This window comes from Caenorhabditis briggsae (assembly GCF_000004555.2).
Source record: "Caenorhabditis briggsae complete genome, chrX, whole genome shotgun sequence".
Taxonomy (NCBI): Eukaryota; Metazoa; Nematoda; class Chromadorea; order Rhabditida; family Rhabditidae; genus Caenorhabditis; species Caenorhabditis briggsae.
Window position 1 is genome coordinate 6369216 of NC_013491.2, and position 16061 is coordinate 6385276.

The 16061-nt window shown below is 37.6% G+C and overlaps 1 protein-coding gene across 1 annotated transcript in view; it reads right to left on the bottom strand.

Annotated features, from left to right (window-relative positions):
* Cbr-daf-12 overlaps positions 1-15854 on the bottom strand; it is a gene marked incomplete at both ends in the record, with an annotated part of 23717 nt that extends 7863 nt beyond the window's left edge. The window contains 2 exons of the mRNA XM_002644099.1: positions 13726-13785; positions 15744-15854. Coding sequence (XP_002644145.1) covers positions 13726-13785; positions 15744-15854 — 171 coding nt within the window. The remainder of the gene's footprint in view (positions 1-13725; positions 13786-15743) is intronic.
* Positions 15855-16061: the final 207 nt, after the last annotated feature.

Below are 16061 nucleotides of genomic sequence, written 5' to 3' on the forward strand. Positions count from 1 at the left end.
CTGTGGTGGAATCAAGCGGGCATGAAGGAGCTGTTACCCACGGAAAATTGGCCAAAAGCACTTTTTGGGAAAGTACATCAAAAAGAAACGTGGAGGGTGCTATCGATAAGTGCATGGCTAGAAAAACCGAAAAACAAAACTGATAAAACTGTTCAAAAACTGTAGGTCTGGGATAATTGGCAGTCGGAAATTTCATGAATAAATTATAGACAAGGACGGTGCTCTTTTCTTCAAAAAGTTTATTCAATGGCACATCCCGGACATGCTGTTTACATTTTGATGCGAGAACAGAACTGTCAAAATATTTACTTAAAGGCACATGCTACTTGGATTCTTTTTTTCTGGAGTAGAAACATTCAGAAAGTATACTCGATTTTTGAGCTTGACTGATAGTTCAAATTTTGTAAAAGAACTTTGATAAATTAGAAAATGCGAATGGTCGATATCCAGAGATGACAGTTTCGAAATGAGATATTGTGATTTTTAATATAAATAGAGGGAAAGTCAACGTTCTCTTCTGAAAAATGGGAATTTCATGTAGTTAGGAGAAACTGAAATTTCTATAGAGAAAGGGCTTTTCGATTTTTGGGCTTGATTGATAGGTTTCAAAATTTTGATCGAAATTTAGCAAAAAATCGATATCTGAAGCTTTGAAATGTCCAGATTTACGGTGTTTCAACAACATTCGAATTGTTCATTGGAGCGAAAAAAAAACCTTGAATTTCGAAAACTAAAAACTTCAAAAACTGAATTTTCCAGAAAACGATATTTTAGAAAAAAAAACTATTGCAAAATAGTTTTCAGTGAACTGGATTATTTTATCAGAACTTTTATTTTATCAAATCTGAAAATTTCTTATTCGTTGACAAAAAAAAATGGAAATATACTCTAACGACACTGTACTATAGTAAACTAGTTATGACGTAAGCAATTTGAAACTTTTCTGACTGAAAAAAAAACAAAAAAGTGAATAGTCCTATTAATAAGATAAGGAAGTACAATCGATTGTAACAATGATGGGTGTTTTTGAATTTTCTTTACGACGATTAATGAGGTGAGGAGAGTCTCAAAGTTGAAACTTGGTTGGTCACCAGTTCTATTTTTTTGTTAGGGCCAACGTCTTTTTTTCTCTACCAACAGAAAAAAAAACGACAGAATTCGTCAGTATGTCTCTTTTTCCATAGTTCTTTTTGGCTGTTTTTCAGCCCCGACATGGGGCCCCGGGGGCTATAATCGCTGGTGGTTCGTACTCTCGTCCAGTCCACGTTCCCTTTTTTTTCTTCAGTCAGTTTTTTTGCGACCCTGTCTAGAATTTTTTTCAGCGGTGGCTGAGGATAGAGAACGAGAGACACCCGCACTCCGATTGGCCAGTGTCAGCTCTGGACGTTGGGACAAAAGTACCGCCCAGTTTTTTTCCTCTCCTGCTGTCGCATCGTCGCCATCATCGAGACTACTACTATTTCGCGAGCGACTCTCGCTTTCTAATCTTGCCCCCCGATTCACTTTGCGTGCAGCAAAAACAAAGTATACGGTAAAAAATGGACGTGTTTTACACTGTGCGGGCCTTTTTTTTGAACTTTTAACAAACTTGGAATGAAATTTTTTAGAATGAAATGAAGAAAAGAGACAAAAATTACAATTTGGGTCTTTTTCAAAAAACAACACAGTAATCAAACTTGCACTCTGCAATTTAGAAAGGATGATATAAGTACAGTATCAAGATCCAAAAAAACAGAATTTCGTAATAATAAAACAACGACACTATGCTAGTAAAAAAGTTATGAGCTTCTAGAAAACGACAAATATTAACAAGTGGCTTCATATGGAACGACAATTCTTCTATACAACAAATATTCCAGAATAATCTTCAGAAGTAATGTTCTCCGAGAGACCTTGTATCCTCAAAAAAAATAAATTTCCGACTCCGAAGAGGCGTGTCCTAGCTTTTCATGTTTTTCAGAGCTTTCTCTGAAAATCCGGCAAAAGCTCATGTGACGAGGGAAGTATAGTGGTACCGAAGTCAAGGAAATGGCGAATATTTTTCATATTTTGCCATCCGTTCGCGAAAAGGATGAAGAAGAAAAAATTAATCTCAGCCGAATATCCTGTCTCAGAAGAAAGAGCAGCTTGAAAAATAAAGAAAATAATTAACACTGCTTTTGACGATTTTTAGGCAAGAAATTTCTCAGAAGCTACTGGTCTGGATATTGGGATACTTGTCTAAACTAAGGAAGGAGGAACCAGGATCATAGAAAAAAAAGATGAAACATTGAATTAAAAAAGACAGAAAAAATAATGAAGAAGACGTTGCCAAATTGGAAAAACAAGACTGGAAGTACACGCCTCAGCGCACTGTAGGTGGCGAAAGAGAACAACGGTAAACAATCGTCCTGTTAAAGTACTACTGTAGGTGCTCGCCCTAACTTTCCATCGAAAAAAAGAGAAAGAATGAGAACAAAAAAACTGGATAGCTCTCACTCAGCCGAGAGCACAGTGAAAGAAATCAGCGAAAATTTTGAAAAACAAGGTGAGTGGAAATTGAGTCTCATTTTTTTCATATAGAGTTTTTTTTTGCTTTCTTATTAGCGGTTGGTGTAGGTGTTAAATTTGGTTATTTTTCTGTTTTGTAGCAGACATTACACTAATAAGGAAAGATGCTATAGTGACAAATAAGGTATTGTTTATGGAAAAAGTATACTACTTGGTATATGGTCCAAATACCAAAATCATTCCTTTCACAGTAATACAAAAATTGTCGTCATTCAGTTTTAAATTAGGTTTGTTTTAATTGAATAAGCATTTGAATGGAAAACTATTTCAAAGTGACTAAAAGACTGAAAAACTTGCATCTGAATATCGTAAAACCTGCGATAGAAGGGCCCCTGAACTGTCAAGGTTAAGACCAATATTTTCGGCTCCTATTAGATATATCAATTATGAATTAATGACCAGTATATTTGTGATATTCTGATGAACAATATATCAGTTGACAACGTTTTCATATCTTTAATAGGAACCGAGATAAATTGGTTCAAGATTAAAAGTTGTGTGCCCATTAGATTAGAGCGTTTAGGGTGATTCTAGGAAATTTCAGAAATGTTCTATAGGTTGGCTATACTGGAAATTTTAGATTTTAAAAGCTAAGAATTCTAGATAAAAGTTTGTATTCACAGTTCCAGCTAGGTAGTCTTACGCTAGAAGTGCACTGGATATCAATTATCAGTGTTCCGTATCAAATTACTGATCTAGAATCTGCCAGAATGGCCTACAGTATATCCTATCAGCTTCTCCTCTCTTTACCGAACCGATCGACCCCCATTTCAGGTATCCATACAGTTCCCACAGCTCCACTTATGGGGGTCACTAGATCGTGTGAACTTCGAGGTCGACAAGACATACAAAAAGTAAAAAAAGAACTGGGCGGCAGTAGACAAGCTCCGAAGGGAGACGAGTGCCGTGGACGAAAAACATCAACAACGAACGACGGACGGCAGTGCACACACGGCAAAAACAGTCGAAGGGACTGCATGGATAGTAGAGAACGCAGTCATACTATTGGACTGGTAGCTTCGGAGGGGGGAGAAGGAAAAAAAATACTCGTCGTATTTCTCTCTTTTTTTCAGCCGCCAGTGTTCGCAACTTTGGTTAACTCAGAACATCACAACCGGTACTGGAGGACAAGTCAAATAGTTGGGATTTGAAAGATTTTGAGAAGTTTCAGATGCACTTTAAGGACATTTTTGAAAACAAAGTTATTTTCAAGATTGAAAACATTAACTACAGTAACCTTGAAATAATTTCGAACTATCTGGACTTTTCAAAACAGCCAGAACTCTTAAAATGATTCTCAAAAACTTCTTGAAATATAGAAAAGAACAAAAGATTTCTCAAGGATTGAAAGGATCGAGGGAGCTACACCAGGATCAAAGTGATGAGCCTTGCTCGCGTCTGGAGGTCTGTTCTTCAGGTCAACTGACGTCTGTTGCTGTTTTTGTGTCACAAAAGAAGTCTAAGGAGCAAGAGGGGCCCTTGCTGTGTATGTCATGGTTGCGGAACTGAACCAGCGGACTATTTTGCGAGGTTGTTTTCGTTTTCAGCATCCCCCCCCCCCCCCCCCATCGTCCTCTTTTCTCCATCTTCTGTCGTCTTCGTCGTTCGTCTCGAGGAGTGCTGTGCTCGACGTGAGCTTTTTGTCAGTGCTGCTGTTTTCAGATAGGGTGGCGGGGTGGGGGGACGAGGGTTTCTTTTGATTGGCACACTCGACGATGGGAGCGTTCCCTCTACCAAAAACGAACGACTAGAACAACAACAACGTCTTCTTCTAGTACTACTTTTCTAGACTATATGTCTCTTTTTTTTGCCTGAATTCGTTAGTAGGAGTGCTCGGAAAGGATGACTCAGTCTCTGGAACTCTAGTCCATCAGCGAAATGGGGGAACAAAACAGATGACGTGGAAATTTTTTCTACTTTCTCTAAGGAATTGTTTCAAGGTTTATGCTGATCTTAGAAGTATAGAATCGTAACCAGGCGGTTTGCCTAGACCCAAGAAAAAACAAACTTGGCTTGGTATTTATATTCCATGAATTCGGAATGATTGAGCTACGATATAACATGAGAATTAAGGCTAAGAATACGAATGTGGTGCAGAGCACAAAAACAAGCAATGACTATTTTTGCTCTATATGAAAAGAGGTAGATTCTTTAGATGGAAATTCCAAGGAAAAATTTAGAGACATAATTTCGACAGGACAAAAAATGTCGAATGATAAAAACAAGTACTTAGTGATAACGACAGCAAGCCCCAGGTTTGAAGGAGAGAGAAAAAAAAACAACGACTACCAGGAAGAGAGAAGATAGTAACTTTTGTGTTTTGAAAGTTGAAAATTGAAACATATACAGTGATTTTCGGTCATTTTGATCATTTTCAAAAATCAGGGGCTCGGCTCTTAATTTGCAAAATCTTCGAAATTTTGTGAATGAGTGAAATAGACCTAGATTAAAAATTTTGCAAAATTAAAAAATTTTTTTTTTGAAATTCCCTAATTTTTCAGATATTTGTTGATTTCTAAAAGATATATTTTTCACGTTTTCAGGGCAAAATGAATGCAAAGTTCCAGACTTTGATCTGTTTTACAATTTCCCAGGTTTTTAAGGTAACTGGAAACTTGACCGGCGAGCTCCAGATTACTGAAAATAGTCAAAAAATACAAAAAGACACCTTTAAAAATACGGTTTTGCACAACTTATTGACCAGTACTGTATGAAAATTGAACATTTTTAGGAAATTCAAAATTTTAGCAAATTTTTTAGAAAACAAATTTACAAGAATGAGTTTCAATTCAGAAGAATGAGCAAAGCTGAATCCCAAAAGTGAAAGTTCGTTATTGCTAAGTGGGAGGATCGGATCGGAAGTAACAAAATTTTAACGACCGGTCTGACTAGGCTTTTTAGGAAATTGAGCCAGACTACTCATCTTCATGAGTACTGTTGTTGTTCATCAACTAAATTAGAGGGGCGGTGGTTTTGAGCTAAACAGATTTTATCTTGGAACGCTTCTAGAAAAAAAAAGAAAAAACCAAAAAAATTGGGATGGAACTAACACTCTGTTTTTTTTTCGCAATTTTCAAGGTTGAACACGTCGCCGGGGGTATTGAGTGCAAATTAAGTGGGGCTGGCAAAGAGGAAGCGAACAAAAAAACAGGTGTGTCAAGTTGAAAAAAAATGGGAGCGGATAAAAACAAAACAAAACACGAACACACGCATGTTCTCTCATTTTCAGACAGAGGCTAAAGTCAGTGGTTGAAAAAAAGGAAACTATTTTTTCTACAGAAAAAAAACCGAAACTTTTAGTTGTATTGGGGGTGTTGTACGCTATAAAATTTGTGTCGTCTCAAAACCACCAAACGTCTTCTCCCTCTCTAAATATGTGTGATGTTACGCTAGAGGTAATGAACGACCGAAAAGTAGAACAACGTTCAACAATTCCAATTCTATCGCGGTTTTGAGATCTTTCCCTCCCCTCTATCCGCTTCCTTAAGGTGAGTGTATCTCCTCGGGATTTAGTTCTTGAAGATAAGTAGTAGTGGCGCGGGCGCGCGGACAACTACAAGAACAATAGAATAAGAACGGGGAGGCCTTAGAAGAGGAACAAAGTGTTAGAAAAAGAGATAATGTCTTATCAACTGTCGAGTTGGTTAACCTTGGAATTCTATTGGAAAATGTAGAATAGTTGCAATATGGGAAGTTTCCTTTGAGAAAATCAGTCAGTAACTATAGTTCCTGTCATTATGACATATTCAAAAGCATATTTTGAGTTAATTTTCGGCATTTTCAAGAGCCTGGAGCTCGACTGCCAAGTTTCCGATCACTTTGAAAATTCTGGAGGGTGTAAAACAGAACCTGATTGAAAAATTTGCATTTTCAGAATTAAAAAAAATCCTAGTTTTTCAGCTATTTGCCAATTCCTGGGAGAAACCTGTTTTTTCACTTTCCACCAAAACCACCGAAAAGAGGATGTCTTTCAGAAATTGACAAATAACTAAAACTTAAGGGATTTTCAAAAAATTCTGTGAAAACAGAATTTTCAATATAGGTCTTACATTCTAGGTCTTACAGGTTTGTCTTACACCCTCCAAAAATTTTAGGTGATCGACCTAGCTTCTGAATCCTGAAAAAGGCCAAAAGTCAACTACAAAGGAAATTTTTGTATATTTTATTAGCCGTTTTTGTACATGGCAGTCAATTCCATGGAATCGTTTTGCAGCTCTTTACCGGAAATTCCTTTCTTGCTTGTTTTCTAAGGACCGAACATTTATTTTGCTAAGCCGAGTACCAGGAACCGATTTTTGAAATTTTCAGACACGTTGAAAAATATTTCAACATCATCATCACCCAACACACAACAGAAAGTTTTTGAAGAGGTCACTTCATGATTTTTGGTCTTCTTTTTCTACTGTATCGTCATGTTTTTCCACTTTTTTTCAACCTTGTTTTTCACTAGTGCTTCTATTGAATTATTCAATGTCTATAGAGTTACCACCTCTATTTTTCCACTTCACTTCCGAACACATAGAAAAAAAATGGACTTACAAACATGTACGAGCTATCAACCTGCATTAGATCGTAGCTGTCCATTCCAACGAACGATGGTCCATCGTTAAACGGTTTGTGGTCATTATACTGATTATAGTCACATTGCTGCTGGTTAGTAATCATTGGGGGTGGCGAGAGCATGGACGGCGTGTACATTCCATCCCGAGAGTCAAATTTGAAAGGTTGATAACTGGGGAAATTGTTCTGCTCCATTGGTTTTGAGGTCTCCCAGGGATTCACCTGCTCCGATGAAGTTGGTGAAATTACTTCTTGCTTCAAAAATGAAGGCACAGGTAATGAAGGCGGAGAAGAGCTATTCTGTGTGACAATAGCAAGCTCATCCTGCTCAGAACTTGGGGTAAGAGATACGGATCTACTCAGCGATGTAGCTGACGGTGTACTTTGTCTTGCAGGTCGAGTTCCAAACATTGCTTGAATATTCGCATAAAACGCTTCTTTCTCAGCTTCATCAACCCATGCTCCATCCTCATAGCTATCCAAAAAACTTGAGTTTCGCGCTTCAGGGCTATAAAAATCGTCCAAATAGTCTCCGGTGTAGTTCGACGATCCTCCGCACTGAGGCGAATACATAGCTTGATTTTATTTTTGTATTGTGGGTTTCAGAGAGGCTGGTGGTTTGGCTGAAGAAACGGAAAATGAGAATGGATGAGGGCAAAGTTTCAAGAGTAGAAAGACGAGAGAGGGGAAATAGGAAATGGGCAGCGGAACGGAAAATGATTCAATACTCTACCTATGAGCTCAGAGAAAGAAGTTCTTCTTATGATGCATTTTTTTCTAATTGGAAATTCCAACTTGGAATGAATTACTGTAGGTTTTTTAAAAGCCAAAAGTAGTTTATAGAACCTCATAAATATCTCCTACTTTAAGCTCAATTATCTCGATTCTCGTAAGAGACTTCAAAAATTTGTCAATTGAAAAAATGTTGATGATTTTATGACAAATAGTTTATTGGCTGAAAAATGTTTAATATCTATTACTGGAACCGAGATAATTGAGTTCAAAGTTAACGGTTTGGGTATTCTAGGAAATACGGTTGTTTTTAAAACTAGACTTGAAATTCAGGCTAGACTTAAAGTTAATGCTAGCCATTACCATTATTCGACTTGAAATAAGAAATTCAAAAAATCCTATTCTAAGAAACTGCAAATCGTATGATTCCTAAAATTTCTCAAAGAAAATTATCACATTAAAAGATTCAAGTGGTCTTAATGACATCTCAAATATCTCACTGACGTCTGTAGACAAAAAACATTTCGCTGCAAAAATACCACCCTGGCCAGGGCTAACACATCACTGATGCTGTGTGGTTTGATCCATAAAAAAGAAAATTCCCCAGTCGATGCGAGCAAAAACTAATTGCTGGCTACGAGCTGCTGCATCTCATGTCTAGAACCAAATTTTTTCTGAGAATGTGATCGAGTGGACTTTAAAAAAATGCATCAAAAAATGAGCAAAATACTCACGGTTTGTTTTTCAAAAATTTTGATAATAAACATTTATTTGAGAAAGTCAGTGTTATGGTATATGTTGCGAATTTTGAGAAGAAGGCTCCGCCTTTTTTATTGCAGCTTATTAGAAACAATATTTTCGAGAGGAAAACATTGATACAGACAGACAATCGTAATAATAATTGTATAGGGGACAAAAAATGGAGAAAACTATCTGCCGATAAGTTGCGATTTGTCAAATTGTTCGAAAAAAAAACTTGAGAGAAGATATTTTTTGCAGCGCGAACATCAAAAGAAAAAGAGACGATGAATGCACTTCTCTCGAAATCACACCTAATTATTTTTCCTTTTTTGAAAAATGATTTTTGGGCGTTATCGCAATTTATTTTTGTATAGAAAAGAAAAATCGATTTCAAAATAATCGGGGAAAAAAATTGAAAAAGACGCTTCAGATATGTTCGTTTCCCTACATTCAATGCTCAACATTTTTTTTTTCAAAATCTTGAGAGGCACAAAAAGGATTCCAGAGCTACACAAGGAAGTCACACCTGTTACGCAAAGAAGGAAGATAGCTTATCAAAAATCAGAACACTGAAAATGTCTAGACTTTTCGAATAGGTGGACGACATTCAATGCGTTAAATTTTTTTCTAGAACTTTTGATAAGAAACGCATGATTAGAGGTCATTTGAGTTTTGAGATATCGAAAGCTAGTATACTAAACAAGATAAAAATTTATGTTAAAAGAAAATATGGCTCTCACTATGCGAGAGGGGGGGGGGGAGGAAAATAGGAAATCAGGAACTTCAGGACTAGAAATTTTCAATTTCCGCTCAATTTCTTCTTTGAAAAACTAAAAACTGGGCATAGAATTTTTGGTAGACACATTCTCGTTTGAGCACTGTTTTAATTACGGTGCGCGCACCCGCCCTTTTTATGTCTCTGTTTTTAGAGACCATAGAAGATCTAATTAAAATTAAGCGCCGGGACAATTAAATGGAGCAATGTTATATGTACAAGAGGAACAATTGAAAAAAAATTATTGCCAAACACGCAATGCTCAAATCTGGTTTCTCTGGTTCTGAAAGTAAGAGTCCAAATGTAAAGTGTGACTTGTAAGCTTTTCATGAGAAAAAAAGAGAAAATAACAAGAGCTGTCTGATATGATTAGACTCAGCCAGTGGGAACATGTTCGAGAGTGGATTTCACGGAAAATCCAATGAGGTTTTTTTCTCTTTCAGATGAGCTTAATGGATCTTAACTTTCTGTGAAGCTACGGAAGTGACATGAAGCTTATGGTTTCTAAAATCTAAAAGTTCTCAAAAAAACAGATGACGTTTGGAGCACTGTTGTTGACATCAAAATTGATAAAAAGAGAGGGGGAACACAAAAAAAGGTGTGAATTTCCAATTTCAGACTCGTTAGACTGGAAAAGGGGAAGAAGAAAAAAGTCCTATAGAAATGACGCTAACAACTAGCTAAAGTCTCATTTTCAAAGGAATGTTTGATAAGCGTTCTCTCAAGGTTATACACATTCCTTTAGAAGAAAGCTTTATCTCATCTCGCAACAAAAGGACAGCCTTTTTTCTCTGTGGAGGTCTTTGGAGGGGTACGGTAGTCGTTTCTCGTTTGAATCTTGATGATCGGGAGAAATTTGATAGGAGGGTTTCGCCAATTTTTTTGATTCGGAGAAAAGACTCTCATTTCATTTTGAAAACGATTTGGACAGTTCGTAAAAACTAGATACAGTTCTAAGTTGAGATTTTACTAACTTTTGTCTGAAAAATATCTGGCTACATTTTCTAGAAAGCTACAGTAATTCGGACGAGTTTTAAAACTCATTGTAGTCTATTTTTCAATCAGTTCAAAGTTGTAAACTCAGTTTTCTCTATCTTGAATATTTTTTTTTCACTAAATCGACTTTCTCTAGCTTACACTAACCCCGAAAGTCAATATTTTGTTTTGAAACTTTCTAATAAGAAAAAGCGGAGCACAGCCAATTATTATTAGTTCCAATTCCATTTTTTTTCAAAAAAAAAAAAGCAGTTCATCCGTATTGTCCACTTCGAGCTCAGTTATCTCCATTCCTGCACAAGATATCAAAATTTCTCAACTGATAAGATAGTCATTATAATATTACCAACATTTTATCAGTTGACAACTTTTTCGTATCTTTCACAGGAATTTAGATAATTGAGCTCGAAATTCACGGTTTAGGTGAGCTTTCATAAATGGAAATACGGTAGCCATGAAAGTGGGGTTTTTTGCTAATTTAGATGAAAAATGGATTTCTAGCGTTCACAAAACTCAAACTCTCCGACTAGTTAATCTTTAATGTTCCAAAAATCATATAAAATTTTCAGACAATGTCTAGAATTTCAACTGCTGCTGAGTGTCTTGTCTGATGGAATCCCAAGCGAGCTGATATGCATCATGTGAGTGTTTTCCTTCAAATTTAGATGAAGTCCTTTTTGACAGTGATAGTACTGTAGTTCTCCCCGAATTCTTATTTAACATGACATTTCTTGTGATATACTTGTAAGTTGTCTATATATTGCCCACACACACACTCCTTCTCCATCACTCGACCCCCAGTAAGAAGAAACGTCGTTCCAATTTGCCCTGAGATCATCAATTTCAAAATTGAAGACAAAAACCAGAACGATATACACTTCGGGCTGTATGTGTCTTAAGATTGTCTCGAAAGATGAAGGGCGCGGCGGACCTGGGGGTGATGGAACCTGCGGTCACCTCCGTTTTTCTTCTTCTCTTCTTTTTCTTCTTCTTCTTCTTTCCCCCCATTTTTCAACTTTATTCTCGTTCTCAAGTACCTTTCGACGACGTCGCCACCGTTGTCGTCGTCGAATACGGTTTGTCGTCACGTTCGCGCGTTAAGAACGCATAGTTTCGGCCCGCCACCCCCAGGGCCCGCGTCGATTTGGTTCAGATTGCGACGGCGCCGGCGCCACCGCGACAACAAAAACGCGATGGATGCGAAAAGAGAAGAAGAAGAATAGGAAGAAGAATAGGGAAAAACAAGGTCGATCGCAACATTTTTCCGAATAGAGTTCCTGTATTTTTTCCTTCTCTCTCTCAATCTCTGTTCGATGTTCCGAAAACTGGAAAAGGCCTCGCGCGCTACTTACAATAACCTATATGTAGGTCGAGGCAAACAACGTTCGAATCGACCCCCCTTATTTGTCGAAAATATTCAACGTCAATTCCAAGAAGTAGTACAAGGATTACGGTAGTACAAGAAAAACAAAACATTGGGTTTGAGAGTTGGTGCAGTAATCTGAAGCAAGAATGTATGTTTGACCTCAATTATCTCAATTTCTATGAGGAATATGAAAAGCTTGTCAACTGATAAAATGTTTATCATAATATCACCAACCTTTTGTCTGTTGACAAACTTTTGATTTCTCTTATAAGAATCGAGATAATCGAGCTAGTACAGGGTGGCCTTCTATTGAAATGTTTACGGTAATATGACAGTGAAGAAATCAAAAACTATTCAAAGAAGGAATTTGGCATTACCATATAATTTTAAAGTTGGTTCTAAATGTACAAAGATTACGGTAGAACAAAAGCAGAAGAAATTTGGATTCGAGAGTTAGTTCAGTAATCTTAACTTATCAAGTCTAGGAATTGAAAATCGCTCTAGAAAAAAGTTTGGCAAGAATAGAAACTTTTGGAGCTAGCTCAAAATGGTGAAATCAATCAAAGCAACTCATTTGGAACTATTCTCTAGACAATACAAGAGAGAAATGGAAGAAATCTAAGACTTCCTTAAAACTGAAAATTTTAGGAGTGCATGTGAGCTCTCTGAGAGCATCATTAAAAAACGAGGAAAAAAGTTGTTCCTCCACTTTTCCTAATTCAATTTTTTATTCAATCCCTCCCTACAAATTCCTTTTAGCTGTTCTTCCCTGATTAACTTACCCGCAATGCTGCAAGCATTTTATCGAATGTCATAAACTTGGAGAGTGCGGCCACATTCGCTTCGAGCGTCATCGTTTCTAGATTCTTCATTCTTTTTCAATAATAAAATTAGCAGGAGTACTTCATTGTATTTATGTTGTTGTTTAGTAACTTCAAATGGCGAGAGGGAGGAGGTGGGAGGGCGTTGTCCGTGGCGTCCGAAGTTTTTGCGGTAATATGGAACGCACACACTTAAAAAATCGGGGCCGAACGACACAGAGAGAAAAAACTTTTCTCTATCTATGTGGGATGTGTTTTTATGTGGAAGACCGTTTGACCTTGGAACGGATCGAATAGGAAGTGAGTTACCTTAAAAGGGTGAGCACTTCCTAATTAGGAACTTTGCACGGATAGTCTCAAACCAATCAAAAAACAGGTACCGTAACCTTGTTGATTGATAAGACATTCCTCCCCGTGTTGCAAAATGATAATCGATCTCTCAAAGTCGACCTTTTCAGATGAACCATCTCAATAAAGATAGATTTCCATAAAATTTAGGTCGTGTAGAGTTGTTTGTTTCCTTATTGGGTAGTCGAAATTCCCTATTAGTTGCCCAACATCATCTCAGAACGATTTTTCATCTCAATTTTGAACGACCTTTGTCAGTACTTTCACTTTATGGCGTTAGGGTAGTCGATTAGAACCTTCCTTCACTAGTTCGCAACCAAATAAGATGAATGACCCGCTGAAAAATAGTTTTTTTTCTCTCTGACATTACTACTTCTACTCCAGAAGGAAAGGCGAATCGAGATGACCTCTGGCAATTTAGAGTGTGAATGAAGATTAGTTGCAGTTTGGACACAGTAGCCCAACTGTTATCAACTTGTTGTTGTACGTTTTTGTCGACCCCCCGGAGGAAGAAAAAAGTTGAAACCCCATCTCATAGAACATCAGTTCTGTGCTCCTTCTATCTTCAATTTTTCAAAACTACGGACTCTTGCTCTCGCGGGCGTTTTGGAAGAATGGCGTGAGTTTATTGCACTGCTCGGAGGGGACAAATGGTTCGGAAAATGAGAAATGAAGATCCGAGCAAGAATCAACACCTAGGGATTACGAGAATTTACACAAACACATAAAAACCAATCACAAAAAAAATCTACAATAATGATAGTGCATTTCGGACCTGGGTAGAGCGGTAATTGTAATTGTCTAACCTGGTTGAGAAAAAATAATAACAAACTAACGTCGTCATCGCTGTTTGGTGGTGTCAAACAGTTATTTTTGCTGTGTATCCTTCGGTGGCGCTGAAAAATAAGCATTATTAGTTTTAAATGAGGTTTTGATACTTTTCTAGACTCCTTTTTAACTTCTTCATCAGTTTTCTCAATTTCAACGTAACTGTCTGGACTATCGAGGTAGATTGGGGTAGCTGGACCGAATGGGATGAATGCCAAAGGGGTGTTGGGATTGGTAGAAATCGGGGTGTGAACCGGAGTCTCGAATGGCGTATGATGATAATACTTTGGCGTCGGATGATGAATATGGTGGAAATGACCCAATAAATTAGTATACATGGCACCAAGGGACGCAACAAGGTACTAGTAGCGGTCGAGTAGGTTGCGAATGCGTGTACGTTTTTGAGGGGGAGTGGTGTTGTTGCAATGATCTGATTTACTTCATCTCGGCGCTGCCCCCCGGTTAAGATAGCCGTCGCTGATTCGCCCCCGTGCGTAGGGAGGCAGGGTTTGAACAGTTTTCGCAACTCCCCCTGAATGCACTATTGGCAGAGAAAAATGCAAAGAGAGAAAAATATTGGCGTTGAAGACGTTTATATGTATCTGTGTGGCGCTGTCACCCCTAACGCGGAGGTACGGGTTACACACTGTTGATAAGACACTGAATATATATGAATGATGGCCCACGATCCAAGGGTACATCGAAAAAGGGTACATCGAGGGTACATCGAGGGTACATCGAGTTCTTAGGGTACATTGGTGCTGAGGGTACATGGGATCTTAGACTGTAAGGCGTTTTAGCCTAAGTCTATAATTTTGAGCAGAAAGCAAAATTGTATGTATAAAAATATTTATTTACTTTTTTTGTCCACCTACATGTACCGAACAATCCAATGTACCCTTGGAACCAATGTACCCGAAGAACTCGATGTACCCTTTTTCGATGTACCCTTGGATACTGGGCCAGGAATGATTTCTTTTTTTATATCACTGAACATATACTCGGAAGATGGCGGGCAAAGTTCTGAAGTCATAGTTCAAGAATTTAGGTATACGGTATCTTTGCCAATTTGCGCTAATTAGTTTGAAGGCATGTGACTAATTACTGCCTAATTACCGCCCAATTAAACTCAATTAATTTTATGGGATTTTCGTGACTTGAAAATTCGTTGCCTACAGAATCCCTGCCTGCCAATGACGATAGTATCTACTACCCTTTCGAGACTCAAACGCTTTACCCCAGATTTTTGAGTGATTCAGATCTACAGTAACCCGGGGAGATTTTTTCTAGTTTAGGATTTGTAATTTTTGAACATTTTGTTAAGACGTTAATTTGGAATAACGAGGAACGGTACAGTACCGGTCAATAAGGTCGATAAGTTAAAAGTATTTTTCAGTCAATTGTGGCTGTTTTACCATTTTCCAGAGTCTGGACCTCGGCTCTCACGTTTCCGATTACATTAAAAATTGGAGAAAGTGTAAAACAAGCCTAGATTGAAATTTTATCTTCACAGAATTTTCGGAGCGTTCCTAGTTTTTCAGGCATTGGCAGATTTCTGAAAGACACATTTTTCCCGTTTTTAGTACAAAAAAGGGCCAAACAGGGTGTCTTTCAAAAAGGGTGTCTTTCAGAAATCTACGAATAGCTGAAATTAGGATTTTTCAAAAATGCTATCAACTCCAAAAATTCAATCCAGGTCTGTTTAACACCGTCCGACATTTTCAAAGTGATTGAAAATTAAACAGCCGAGCTCCAGACCCCTGAAAATAGCTAAGATAACCAAAAATCGACTGAAAAAACCTTTTCGGGTATCTTTTTCACTGATACTGTTCATGATATACCGAAAACCTGTATTAAAAGGGCTCACTCCAATTGAAGGGATCCTGTTTTAGAAGGGCCCTCTGGAGGTACCTTGAAACACTATAAGGGCCGGCTCTTCTAGTACAGGTTTTACAGTAACTTGAACTTTCAATGACTCGTGATGATAACTACAATGAAAAAAATTCTAAAAATTTCTCCAACTTACCCTGCGAGTCACACGTTTTCGTCTAACGACGGGCTCAGCGACCTTCTCCGGATTCTCATTTGTTTCAATTTCCATCGACTGTGCCGCAATGACTCCTCCATTTGTGCCCATTTAAATGGCGCCAATTGCGCCGGAGTGTGCGCTGAAAAATTTTATTCAGTAAGGTTGAGAAGGAAGAACAAAAAATAGAAAGGTATTGTGATAGGAAAACCAAATTAGTTTTTTGAATTTGAAATTTTTTGAATTCCGATATCTGGCGCTCGAATATTGATGATAGTGATAATGACCTAATATAATGTGATGTTAATGGAAAAGTAT